This window comes from Embiotoca jacksoni, unplaced genomic scaffold, assembly GCF_022577435.1.
Source record: "Embiotoca jacksoni isolate LCO1_2020_lvr unplaced genomic scaffold, fEmbJac1.0.p SCAF_14, whole genome shotgun sequence".
Classification (NCBI taxonomy): domain Eukaryota; kingdom Metazoa; phylum Chordata; class Actinopteri; family Embiotocidae; genus Embiotoca; species Embiotoca jacksoni.
In genome coordinates this window covers 7,977,326-7,990,966 of record NW_027185274.1, presented here as the reverse complement: position 1 = coordinate 7,990,966, position 13,641 = coordinate 7,977,326, and the positions used below count along the sequence as shown (strand labels likewise).

The 13,641-nt window shown below is 39.9% G+C and overlaps 1 protein-coding gene across 19 annotated transcripts in view; it reads right to left on the bottom strand.

Annotated features, from left to right (window-relative positions):
- Positions 1–651: 651 nt before the first annotated feature.
- Positions 652–13,641, bottom strand: part of LOC138197162 (von Willebrand factor A domain-containing protein 5A-like) — a 38,668-nt gene continuing 25,678 nt past the window's right edge. For 5 of the 19 annotated variants that reach the window (XM_069147759.1, XM_069147762.1, XM_069147763.1 and 2 more), the window contains 5 exons: positions 13,366–13,407; positions 12,888–13,031; positions 12,039–12,184; positions 11,739–11,862; positions 10,192–11,636 (listed from right to left, as the gene is read on the bottom strand). In XM_069147759.1, the coding sequence (XP_069003860.1) occupies positions 11,557–11,636; positions 11,739–11,862; positions 12,039–12,184; positions 12,888–13,031; positions 13,366–13,407 (536 nt within the window). In that variant the 3' untranslated portion in view covers positions 10,192–11,556. Of the gene's footprint in view, positions 2,104–2,205; positions 2,330–2,505; positions 2,652–3,461; positions 3,498–4,079; positions 4,131–4,377; positions 4,426–4,905; positions 4,948–5,271; positions 5,511–5,893; positions 6,014–6,088; positions 6,248–6,363; positions 6,479–6,560; positions 6,641–6,910; positions 7,056–7,131; positions 7,221–7,308; positions 7,485–7,625; positions 7,741–7,822; positions 8,002–8,163; positions 8,387–8,473; positions 8,677–8,941; positions 9,024–9,428; positions 9,528–10,191; positions 11,637–11,738; positions 11,863–12,038; positions 12,185–12,887; positions 13,032–13,365; positions 13,408–13,641 lie in introns of those variants that run through there. The other 14 variants (XM_069147770.1, XM_069147776.1, XM_069147779.1 and 11 more) reach the window with 11 other exon arrangements.

Below are 13,641 nucleotides of genomic sequence, written 5' to 3'. Positions count from 1 at the left end.
TCCGACCTATCCGCTCATCGTGAAGTCACTCCAAGCCGTGGAGACACCAGCCTGTGACGGCTGATGATACAGGAAGTGTGCGTCGGTTGTAGTTCACATCTTTGTTTTGAAGGCAAAATTTGGCGAGATTATAAATCAAAATAAATTCTTCCTCTGATCCGAGTGATTGGTGATTAATTACAATGGCTGCAGGAATGCGGAGTTTATTTTTGGATACGAGTCTGTATCCAAAAATAATCGTATTATAATTCCGACCACAGCTTTACCTACAGCAAGATAGTATTTAACATAATATTTATACTACAGTAGGTTGAAATCTCAACAATCGTTCACTCTGCTGTTTAACTGCAACAACATAGAAACACTGCAGATCACAACACCATCAATAACAGCACAACGACACAGAGGAGATGTTGATACCATTGATAATTCTGTGCATGGGCTCGATCTAAACTGCAGCTATAAGCTATTAAGATGATTGTTGGTGGAGGAACAGTCCCAAAGGTTTGGAGCTAGCTTTATTTGTAAAAGGACTTAAAAAAAAAAAAAAAAAGAACTTAATAAATCATCACACATCATGTCAGAAATGATGTGCACATCCAATCCCAGCATGGTACAGGTGCAGGACAAAAAAACAGCATAAAAAAGATGGACAGCTTCCCAAACTTTTTATTGATTCAAAGTTTTGACCAGTGAGTTTTTCTTTTGTCAGTGTGCTGCATCCATAGCAATATTTTTTTCCTGAAGTACATTTTGAATTTTGTTTCAGTCTAACAGGACAACTCGGTGCTGCAGTGGTTTGCACTGTTGCCTCAAGTCAACATGTTGCCTCCTTGTACTGGTGTAGGTTTTCTCTCGGCTTCCTCCCACAGTTCAAAGCAATGAGTGTCAAACTAATTACAACTTTTTTGGGGGGGAATGGTGGAATATATGTCTGTTCAAAATTTCAGGGCAATCTATTGAATAGATATTAAGATATTTTAGTCTGGACCAAACCCACCAACTGACTGGCACTGTCTTCACCATCATACTTTATGTAAAAGTATAAAAACTCAGCCCTTCTTCCACATTTCAGACAAAGCACAGTTTTATATTTTAAAAGCAACTTTTTCCAGAACAAAGTGGTTCGTCGTCACAAACGATGTGACTTTTGCAGTAACACCCTTTGTGTGTACAGGTGTGGTTGAAATAGCTTTAGTGATACTGTCCTTTGATGTCCAGTGATGATGTTTTTAACTTTTTATTTTGTGTCTTGAGAAAAGTCAGGGTCCAACTGCAACACATCTGTACAGAGTCGTTTGTCCGGTTTAAAATAGATGATTTCAACGTCATCGCTCCTGGAGGTTAAACCTGCTTTCAGTTTGTGACCTTGTTTTTTTTTAATCACTTCTTAACATTTTAGTCAAAGTTAGTCAAATGTTTTCATCCAAGTGTAATTTTCATCTCAAAAACACTTCACAACTCAGCAGTGATTGACAAAACAACAACAACAACAACAACAACAACAACACATCTATCTGCTGTTGCTGAGTAAAAAACATCTCAGTTAAAGCAGTCAGGTCTTAAAGTTGGTACAATGTGGTGTATGTGTATGCTGATAGCTTGAGGTGTGCGTCAATATCTGGTGTCACACACATTTTACAGCACAAGAACAAAGCAGGTGTGAAGCCTATAAATGGGCCACTCAAAGCATTATGGATTATTTCCACTTGTTACAGGCACAAAGTGACAAAAAAGGCACAGTTGATTTAATTATCTTTGGTTAGTTGAGTATTTGGCACTGAAAAGTCTGTTGTTGTTGTTTTTTTTACAATTATAAAACAAAAATAGGGACAAATTTAAAAGACCAATGAACAAGAACAACAAAACACACCAAATGAGAATACATAGCATTATAAAATAAGAGTATTTGATTATTACGGGGTGATAGTATAGTGCATTGTTGATAAAATTAAGGTTATCGGGTGCAGTACATCTGCTTGTGTCGACCAATCCTGAAAGTGAAACCATTTTAATAAAGACCTCAGAGCCCCAGGACATCTTTCTGCATGCTGCAGCCCAACAGTGCATTTCCTGCTTCCACACACTCTGTCAGACATGGTGCTGAAAAAACAACAACAACAACAACAAGGCATCAGATTAGCATTAATACTGATGAAGTGATTGTAGAAACAGCAGTTTAGTACTTATTACTGTGGTTACTACCATTCTGAGAGCGGAGCCATGAGGCAGCCTTCATAGCCAGCAGCTCCCACTCTTCTTTTGCATCCTTCTTGAAACCATGAAGCCAGATCAGAGCCAGAACGGTGGCCCACACGTCACTGTTGACCTGATTTACCAAATCAGCAGAAACAATATTACATGCTAAAGAAAGTAAGATAACATGCACACTCTCAAGTTAACTGGTCAGTTTTTGAATGTGTGCCATTATTTTAAACCATGTCATGAAATGTGTTTTAAAATAACTTTTTAATGTTTTATCTATTATCTTTGACGAGAACCCACCGGTGCAGGCTTTGACTTGTCCACCTCCTCGCTGGTCTTCCCCAGTGCAGCAGACAGAGCTGGATCCAGCAGCCAGCAGCCAGACGCCTGCTGGAGGGACACCAGCTGCAGCAAAGGGTCTCTGGGCGGCTGTTTGGGCATCACGGCTTCAGCACACATCAAAAAAAAAAAAAAAAAAATGTTTTACTGTCATTTTTAAAAGTATATTTGGACGATTTGATACAAATATGGAGGTAAAATGTAGATGAGACATTTCAAGCATTTAACAGTTTTTAGAGAAAATAAATCAAGAACAAAGATGAAGTAATCTTCGTGGGTTATTTGTGGGTTTGTAGCATTTTGTTTCTACACACATTTGCCTGTCTTTAGTTTGTAAGGCGACGTGCAGCTGAGGATCATGACGATGCCATTAATTTAGAAGGAATTTGCTCATAAACTTAAGTGTTAGACAAAATAAATTGACCTCATTTTAGATTATTTTGAATCTTCATAGACTCACTCAGGTCTCTGGTGATTGTATCTTTACAATACTGCCTCTCTGTCACAATAAAATACCAGTCTACCGACTGCTGAACAAAGTCATACATACATTGTAACACTGGATGTAATGTAGAGCATCAGAAGTGGGATTTGGATAAGCAGGGGATTTTTTTGTTGTAGCATATGGCGGACAAAAAATATCAAAACACAGTTGTCCCATCTCTTTGCATATAGCTACTCATAATCACAATTATTTTAGAAAACATAATGACTGAACTTTGTTAGTTCAGGAAACGTTTATGTCAGTGACTACTGAGGCAAACCAGGAAAAAAAACATCTCCTGCTATTCATATTAGTTTTCACATGAAAGCTGCCGATCTGTTAAATATCAATGGTGCCCATGTACGGTCTTTATAGAAAACACTTTATAGAAAAGACACATATGGTTTGCAATCCCATTTAGTTTTTTACTTACGTGGAACATCATCGGCCATTTCGAATTCGTCATCCACTAACATTTCATAATGAAAAAAAAGAAAAAAAGATGAGGTTAAAGTATCTTTTCGAATTAGTAAACAAACACAGTTTCCTCCCTTGCTGCTCTAGGCTGTATGTCACCGATGCAACATGCAGTATTTAGTGTTGTTTCCTCTGTGTTTATCCATTGACTTTCTTTTTATAGAAATGCATGGACTTTTGTCTCTCTGCCATTCAGCTTTACACTTACTCATTACAGGTGCAGCACCCATACTCATATTCCTCCCTTTACCTCGCATGAGGTCAAGACATGAGAATTATTAAATTCATAATATCAACTGAACTACTGGCGTCTAATGTTATTACAATGACTCACAACTCATTACAAGGAATATAAAAGTTACTCAAAAACATTTTTTTCAATACTGAGGCAAACCAGGTTAAGAATATCTCCTACTGTACATACTGCGTTTCACACTAAAGCTGTAAATCAATTAAATAGCAATGGCGACATGTAAATGTTGTTTGTTCAGTGTTTGCATCCATTTACACCCATGTACTGTCTTTATACTAAACACAGAGATGGTTTCCAATCCTGATAAGTTATTTCACTTACATTGAAGACTACAGGCCCTGGCAATTGGGCTGCCGATAATACAGCAATCCCCTTCATGATTTGAAAAATAGAAAAAAAAAGTTGACGTCAAGACATTATATTAGAAAATAAAATACTTCTGGTTTCCGAGCTTGTTACCATGATCAAGGCTGTTAAAACATTCTACCAATCTACAATTTAAATGCAATAACAACAGTAATTTTTAAATTATTAATGTTTTTTTTAATGTTAAAGTGCTAAACGTTTGTGCCTCTCTGCCCGTTACTCTCATTGATGCTCAGCTACATCTGACATTCACCGGCATGCTTATCTCTTGCAGCACCACCACCACCCATGTAACAGTCATCTAGCAGGAAATCAAGACATGAGAATTAATAAATACATAATATCAACTAAACTACTGGCTTCTGATTTTAAAACAATGACTCACAACTTATTATAAGTAGTTTTTAAAGTGTAAAAGTCCTGCAATAATATAAAAAAAAAAAAGATAACTAAACTTTCTTTACTTGCTACTTTAGGAAACGTTTATTTCAGTAACTACTGAAGCAAACCAGGGCAAAAACATCTCCTCCTCTACATATTGTATTTCACGTTAAAGCTACAAATAAGTGAAACAGCAATGGTGCAACAGGAGTGTGCTGGATTGATCAGCTTGCACCTATTCACACCCATGAAACACAGTTTCCTCACTTGCTGTTCTAGGCTGTATGTCACCGATTCAACATGCAGTATTTAGTGTTGTTTCCTCTGTGTTTAACAATTGACTTTCTTTTTATAGAAATGCATGGACTTTTGTCTCTCTGCCATTCAGCTTTATACTTACTCTTGAAAATTGCAGCACCCATCCTCAGATTCCTGCTTTTACCTAGCATAAGGTCAAGACATGAGAATTATTAAATTCATAATATCAACTGAACTACTGGCGTCTAATGTTATTACAACGACTCACAACTCATTACAAGGAATGTAAAAGTTACTCAAAAATATTTTGTTCACTACTGAGTCAAACCAGGGTAAGAATATCTCCTACTGTACATACTGTGTTTCACATGGAAGCTGTAAATCAATTAAATAGCAATGGCGACACATACATGTTATTTGTTCAGTGTTTGCACCCATTTACACCCATGTACTGTCTTTATACTAAACACAGAGATGGTTTCCAATCCTGAGAAGTTATTTCACTTACCTTTGACAATACACATTCTGGATATTGGAATATTTCTGCGCACAAGGGGCCCTTGAATCGCTTCACCATCGGCTTTGTTAACAGCAATGAAGGCAGTGAAGGAGCTGCTCACTCCTGATTGGACACTGAGCTGCACCACCTTCTCCTTCAGTCCTCCGTCTGGCTGTCCTCTGCGCTCTCTCTCCTCCATCTCCAGAGAGCGAATCAGAGTCCGAGCACCCAACCTGTGGACTGTTGATCTGCAGACAGGAGAGAGGAGGAAGCACTCCAACAGAGTTGTAATGTTTTTGTTTAGCAGTGACTTCTCCATTTTCTACATCATTGTTATCCTGCTCAGGGTCACAGAGAGCTGGAGTCTAACCATCAACACATGGAGTATGAAAAATGGTGCAATAAAAACAATGACCAGAGAGGGAGACGACCATTCACACCCACAAGCGATCTAAATCGAGGCGAGTGGTGAAGTTACCATGGTAGATGTCATGTATCAGCACAATATTCTTTACTCAAATACTGTCATGTTTTTCACACCCTGCCACCATTTTGTTTCTTCTAGGTAATTAAAATCAACATCTGGAAGGTCAGGTACCAAAACAGAACAGTGTATCAAAACCTGTTTTACCCAGTGTCCTCTGCAGGTTTGAGACTGAAGCGCAGCTGGTTCTGAGAGGGATGACCGGCCAGGCTGTACTTCACCGTCACACAACCCTCTGCAGCCTTTGGACTCTGACACAGTATTACACTGTTAGAAATCATGTCAATTACTGTCCTCACATACCCAAGGGAAAAACACAAAATTAGATGGAGCTGCTCCTACCTGTCCAGTGAGCTGTGCATAAATCAGTGACCTTTGACCCTGGAAAAGAGCTGTAATTGGTGGAGAGAGGACAGTGACAGACACTCCCTTTGGTAAATCCCATGTGACTGAGATGTCCACCACAGCCGGCTGCAGAGCAAATCGCAGCGACTGCATCACCTGAAAAGTAATGGAAAACTGAGATTATATACAAACAGTTGGGAAAGGCATTGGTGTCCCTCCACATATTTGCTGCTACATTGCTAAACTTGACAGCTTCGTGTTTAACATCTTACTTTTGGTTGCATCCTGTCAGTCCCTGTGATGAACTGAGCGTGACCTCCTCCTTCCTTGGCCAACCCGTTGATAAGAGCAGAGCTGGATCCTTCACCAATCCCAAAGGAGAAACACCTGCAGTACAGCAGCTTGTTTTAATATACACACAGACATCGGACTTGTCACGTATCATGAGTGAATGTTGCCATGGTTTCACCTGTGGGAACCTGAATTCTTCTTCACCAGATCGAGGACTTGTTTGGTGTTCCCGACCTCTCCGTCAGTAAAGACGAACAGCTAGGGAGGAGGAGTTCACACATAAGTTGCATGGTATCACACAGCTAGTTTTTATTATGGTAAATATGAACTTCCACATTTTTTTAACTGTACAATGATTTTATTTGCAAAGTTAAAAATATTACAGTCGGAAGTTCTGATTGTGACTGGCAACCTGTTCAACCTGTTTGTACGTATGTTTGTGTGTGTGTGTGTGCGTGTGTGTGTGTGTGTGTGTGTGTGTGTGTGTGTGTGTGTGTGTGTGTGTGTGTGTGTGTGTGTGTGTATTACCTGTCTTGGCTGACTGGGAATGCAAGACTGGCTGTAAATATGTTGGAGAGGACTTAGGATCTCTGTTCCTCCCAGATTAGCCCCCATCTCCCCAACCTTCTTCAGAGCCTCCTCCATGGTCTGTTGGCTGTACTCCACACTCTTCCTGTCATCACACAAATATATGTACTTAATACCAAAGACAGGAAGACACTGGTTGGGCCGATGAGGGACAGACTTACGGGAAGATGTGTTCATAGCTGGACCCGAAACTGTAAATGTTGAAATAGCAGCCCATTGGTAAACTCTTCAGCAGGAGCAGCAGAGTATCCTGAAGGGAAGATGGAAAATACGGTGAAGGCTGCTGCATGAGACGGACACTATGAAAGATTTTACAAGAGATAACACATGATGAGTACCCTCGCACTGCTGATGCGAGTTTCTTGCTGCTTGCTGTTATTTATAGAGCAGCCCATGCTTCCAGATCGATCCAGTAAGAACACAAACTCTCCACATGAGGCGACTGAGGACATCACAGACTGGGGGAACTCAGGGTACAAGCTCACCATCACCACTGGATCACCCATCAGAGAGCCTGACACACAAAGAACAGACACCAACAGTTATTTAGATTTAACACATTAAACTAATCAGCTTCTCAAAGATATCATTACTTATCTCTCACTTCCAACTAAGTTGATCAGATTTGGTAAATGACCTTCAAAGTAAAACTCACCGGGCTCAGCAGAGGCCTGTCCTGCCTCCACCACAGCAGTCGGCTGGTGGGCGTCTTTGTAATAAATCAGCAGTTCAACATCTCTGTCAAACTTGTGTCCTGCAGCCAGCTTGATCTGCAGTTGACAAAAAAAGAACGTGTTGTTCTCAGGAAGGAGTCCCAGCCACACACAGCAGACACATTAGCACTCTACCTACTGTGGCCTGGGTTTGATCTGAGTTCAGGTACTGGAGAGAGTCCAAGGAACAGCTAGACTCCACTTTAGAGATTGGACGAGGAGACGACACCCGGGCAGAAAAGGACAGGCTGTAGGGCACCAGGGAGGCTGGAACAGAGGTCACCTGGACACCTCCACTACCTCCACTACCTCCACTTCCTGTCAACATGTTAGAAATGAGGCGTTAAATAAGCAGCAGTGATACAGCCATGCCAGAAATTCTGAGGGTCGTATGTCGGCACGGTGGTAAATGATTACAATATGCTGACTGCTAATGTCTAGCAAGAATAATGTTCACTATGTTGAGCATGTTAACCCGACCCAGAGGTTGGTAGCGAGGGTTGAGCACAGCAGGCAGACAGAACCTCAGTCCATCATCAGCCTGCACAGCCAGCTCAGTGACGTAGTCCAGCCTGATGGAGGCGCTCTCTCCTGGAGGCAGACTGCCCACACTCAGAGAGAATATATCAGGACTCTGCTCGCTCTCCTCCAATAGGAAGGCCTGCTGACCGGAGCTCAGGGCATCATCATACTCCTCACGAGCCTGGAGTACAGAGGACATATCTGTCACTGACTTGACAGTTTTTTTAAAGCTTGATTCTAATGAGTGAATCTTTACTGTCCAGCTCACCTTCTGTTTCTCCTTCACCTCAGCTACAATCTGTGTCTGTCCAATCTGAGCACTGAAATGACAGACAGCTGCATCTCCAGGCAGAGGGAACACAAACACAGCCTCCAGTGGTTTGTCCTCCTTGTTCTCGTAGTTCAGAGTGGAGACCACTGTAGCCACATGGTCCCTCACCTCCAGCTCCACCTCGATGCTCTTCAGAGGAACTGACAGAGAAACGCAGCTGATAACTTACTATACTTATCCAGTCATTTAGCACTAAATTAAAAAGTACAGTAGGAAAACAATACATTATCCAAAATTATTTTTCGTAAATGGAATTTAATATGGTTGAATAATTATCTCATCCAAGATAGGGGGAAAAATGGTCCTCTGAGATTTTTGTTCTAAATTGAGAAAGTCCAGTTTTGTATGACTAAAATATACTATTACACAGTATATTGCTATGTTTTATAACAGCACTGTACATACCTGGGTCCTTATTGGCAGTAATAAGACCACAGCAGTTCACCATCGTTCCTCTTCAACAAGTGACAATGTTGAAATATTACGGCTGCAAAGATAAAGTCTGCATGTTACAGCAAAGCAACTCCTGGATATGTTTTAATACATTTTCAAAATAAGATGGCAGGTCTAATCAATCACAGTATTTGTACTGTATGTGTGAGCGCACAGATTGAGGGATCACACTGAAAAATATTACAAAACGACCTGTAATATTTTATGTGTTGCTTGGAGGCAGAAATTATTACAGCAAATGTATAGTCCTTATTAAAATTTACTTTCCAAAAATGATGTTGGACATGACCGTCTTTGCGCGGTAGAGCTGAAGGTCAATAACACTCTCACATGCAGTACAAAGCAATAAACATGGTGAACTTAACACATCTGCGATCTATTCAAGAAGCGGTACTTTTCATTTATGTCTTAATCATGAAAACAGTGACCAGATGCCTACCTGAGCACCAAGAATCCGGAGGAGTAACAACACGGAAGCAGTGACAGGGAATATGTAGTCAAACCCAGGCCACGCCCACTGATCCACCCTCCAGAGTTTTCCTGTCATTTGTCCGACCTATCCGCTCATCGTGAAGTCACTCCAAGCCGTGGAGACACCAGCCTGTGACGGCTGATGATACAGGAAGTGTGCGTCGGTTGTAGTTCACATCTTTGTTTTGAAGGCCAAATTTGGCGAGATTATAAATCAAAATAAATTCTTCCTCTGATCCGAGTGATTGGTGATTAATTACAATGGCTGCAGGAATGCGGAGTTTATTTTTGGATACGAGTCTGTATCCAAAAATAATCGTATTATAATTCCGACCACAGCTTTACCTACAGCAAGATAGTATTTAGCATAATATTTATACTACAGTAGGTTGAAATCTCAACAATCGTTCACTCTGCTGTTTAACTGCAACAACATAGAAACACTGCAGATCACAACACCATCAATAACAGCACAACGACACAGAGGAGATGTTGATACCATTGATAATTCTGTGCATGGGCTCGATCTAAACTGCAGCTATAAGCTATTAAGATGATTGTTGGTGGAGGAACAGTCCCAAAGGTTTGGAGCTAGCTTTATTTGTAAAAGGACTTTAAAAAGAAAAAAAAAAAGAACTTAATAAATCATCACACATCATGTCAGAAATGATGTGCACATCCAATCCCAGCATGGTACAGGTGCAGGACAAAAAAACAGCATAAAAAAGATGGACAGCTTCCCAAACTTTTTATTGATTCAAAGTTTTGACCAGTGAGTTTTTCTTTTGTCAGTGTGCTGCATCCATAGCAATATTTTTTTCCTGAAGTACATTTTGAATTTTGTTTCAGTCTAACAGGACAACTCGGTGCTGCAGTGGTTTGCACTGTTGCCTCAAGTCAACATGTTGCCTCCTTGTACTGGTGTAGGTTTTCTCTCGGCTTCCTCCCACAGTTCAAAGCAATGAGTGTCAAACTAATTACAACTTTTTTGGGGGGGAATGGTGGAATATATGTCTGTTCAAAATTTCAGGGCAATCTATTGAATAGATATTAAGATATTTTAGTCTGGACCAAACCCACCAACTGACTGGCACTGTCTTCACCATCATACTTTATGTAAAAGTATAAAAACTCAGCCCTTCTTCCGCATTTCAGACAAAGCACAGTTTTATATTTTAAAAGCAACTTTTTCCAGAACAAAGTGGTTCGTCGTCACAAACGATGTGACTTTTGCAGTAACACCCTTTGTGTGTACAGGTGTGGTTGAAATAGCTTTAGTGATACTGTCCTTTGATGTCCAGTGATGATGTTTTTAACTTTTTATTTTGTGTCTTGAGAAAAGTCAGGGTCCAACTGCAACACATCTGTACAGAGTCGTTTGTCCGGTTTAAAATAGATGATTTCAACGTCATCGCTCCTGGAGGTTAAACCTGCTTTCAGTTTGTGACCTTGTTTTTTTTTAATCACTTCTTAACATTTTAGTCAAAGTTAGTCAAATGTTTTCATCCAAGTGTAATTTTCATCTCAAAAACACTTCACAACTCAGCAGTGATTGACAAAACAACAACAACAACAACAACAACACATCTATCTGCTGTTGCTGAGTAAAAAACATCTCAGTTAAAGCAGTCAGGTCTTAAAGTTGGTACAATGTGGTGTATGTGTATGCTGATAGCTTGAGGTGTGCGTCAATATCTGGTGTCACACACATTTTACAGCACAAGAACAAAGCAGGTGTGAAGCCTATAAATGGGCCACTCAAAGCATTATGGATTATTTCCACTTGTTACAGGCACAAAGTGACAAAAAAGGCACAGTTGATTTAATTATCTTTGGTTAGTTGAGTATTTGGCAATGAAAATCTGTTGTTGTTTTTTTTTTTACAATTATACAACAAAAATAGGGACAAATTTAAAAGACCAATGAACAAGAACAACAAAACACACCAAATGAGAATACATAGCATTATAAAATAAGAGTATTTGATTATTACGGGGTGATAGTATAGTGCATTGTTGATAAAATTAAGGTTATCGGGTGCAGTACATCTGCTTGTGTCGACCAATCCTGAAAGTGAAACCATTTTAATAAAGACCTCAGAGCCCCAGGACATCTTTCTGCATGCTGCAGCCCAACAGTGCATTTCCTGCTTCCACACACTCTGTCAGACATGGTGCTGAAAAAACAACAACAACAACAACAAGGCATCAGATTAGCATTAATACTGATGAAGTGATTGTAGAAACAGCAGTTTAGTACTTATTACTGTGGTTACTACCATTCTGAGAGCGGAGCCATGAGGCAGCCTTCATAGCCAGCAGCTCCCACTCTTCTTTTGCATCCTTCTTGAAACCATGAAGCCAGATCAGAGCCAGAACGGTGGCCCACACGTCACTGTTGACCTGATTTACCAAATCAGCAGAAACAATATTATATGCTAAAGAAAGTAAGATAACATGCACACTCTCAAGTTAACTGGTCAGTTTTTGAATATGTGCCATTATTTTAAACCATGTCATGAAATGTGTTTTAAAATAACTTTTTAATGTCTTATCTATTATCTTTGACGAGAACCCACCGGTGCAGGCTTTGACTTGTCCACCTCCTCGCTGGTCTTCCCCAGTGCAGCAGACAGAGCTGGATCCAGCAGCCAGCAGCCAGACGCCTGCTGGAGGGACACCAGCTGCAGCAAAGGGTCTCTGGGCGGCTGTTTGGGAATCACGGCTTCAGCACACATCAAAAAAAAAAAATAAGAAAAAAAAAAGTAAAATGTTTTACTGTCATTTTTTAAAGTATATTTGGACGATTTGATACAAATATGGAGGTAAAATGTAGATGAGACATTTCAAGCATTGAATAGTTTTTAGAGAAAATAAATCAAGAACAAAGATGAAGTAATCTTCGTGGGTTATTTGTGGGTTTGTAGCATTTTGTTTCTACACACATTTGTCTGTCTTTAGTTTGTAAGGCGACGTGCAGCTGAGGATCATGACGATGCCATTAATTTAGAAGGAATTTGCTCATAAACTTAAGTGTTAGACAAAATAAATTGACCTCATTTTAGATTATTTTGAATCTTCATGGACTCACTCAGGTCTCTGATGATTGTATCTTTACAATACTGCCTCTCTGTCACAATAAAATACCAGTCTAGCTACTGCTGAACAAAGTCATACATATATTGTGACACTGGATGTAATGTAGAGCATCAGAAGTGGGATTTGGATAAGCAGGGGATTTTTTTTGTAGCATATGGCGGACAAAAAATATCTTCAACCAAGTTCTCTGAAAATGAGTGTTAAACTGTGAAATGCATTATTCAGCAAAGTTATAGCGATGCGGTTACAACGCGGCAACTGTCAAGGCACAGAGCAAATAATGGCACCAAGCGATGGAACGGGACAACTCTGTGCATATAGCTACTCACAATCAGAATTATTTTTGGACAGAAGATTTGGAGCAGCAAGGCCAATCTTCATGGACTTTTGACGAACCTTCCTGGAAATCCCTATCTTTTTCTTCAAAGAGGAAAATATCCCTGTGATGCTGGTAGACTCTTTGTGCTTAAAAGCTGTTGAGAGAGGAGAGAAACCACAGCCGGAGAAAACTTAAGTCGTTAGCAACAAAAGCGACAGAGGCACATTGGACATTTTGGTGAAATAATTCTTCATTACGATATTTCTTCATTTCTTTAGGCACACTGCCTGATAACAATCATCATAAGAGCTCAACCTTGCTCACTTGCTGCTCTCGGCGACTGCATATGTCACCTTTTGCTCAGGACTGCCATAACAATGGCCACATACAGTCGCTCATGTTGTGTCCTCTATGTTTCTACATTTACTGCACACACTGTATTTAGAGAAGTGGAGCTTTGTTCCTCTGCCATTCAGGTCCATACTTACGGTCTATATCTTCACTAATCATCTGTATGGCACTAAGGCCTCCTTTAATGCAGAAAAAAAAAAAAAAGAAGATGAGGTGAAGACACAAAAATGAGTAAATATATGATATCAACTAAACTACTGGCTTCTGATGTTATTACAAAGACTCACAACTGATTAAAATGAGTTTTTAAAGTGTACAAGTCATTCAATAATACCAAAAAAACGATAATGACTGACATTTCTAAGTTCAGGAAACGTTTTTTGTCAGTGAATACTGAGGCAAACCAGGACAAA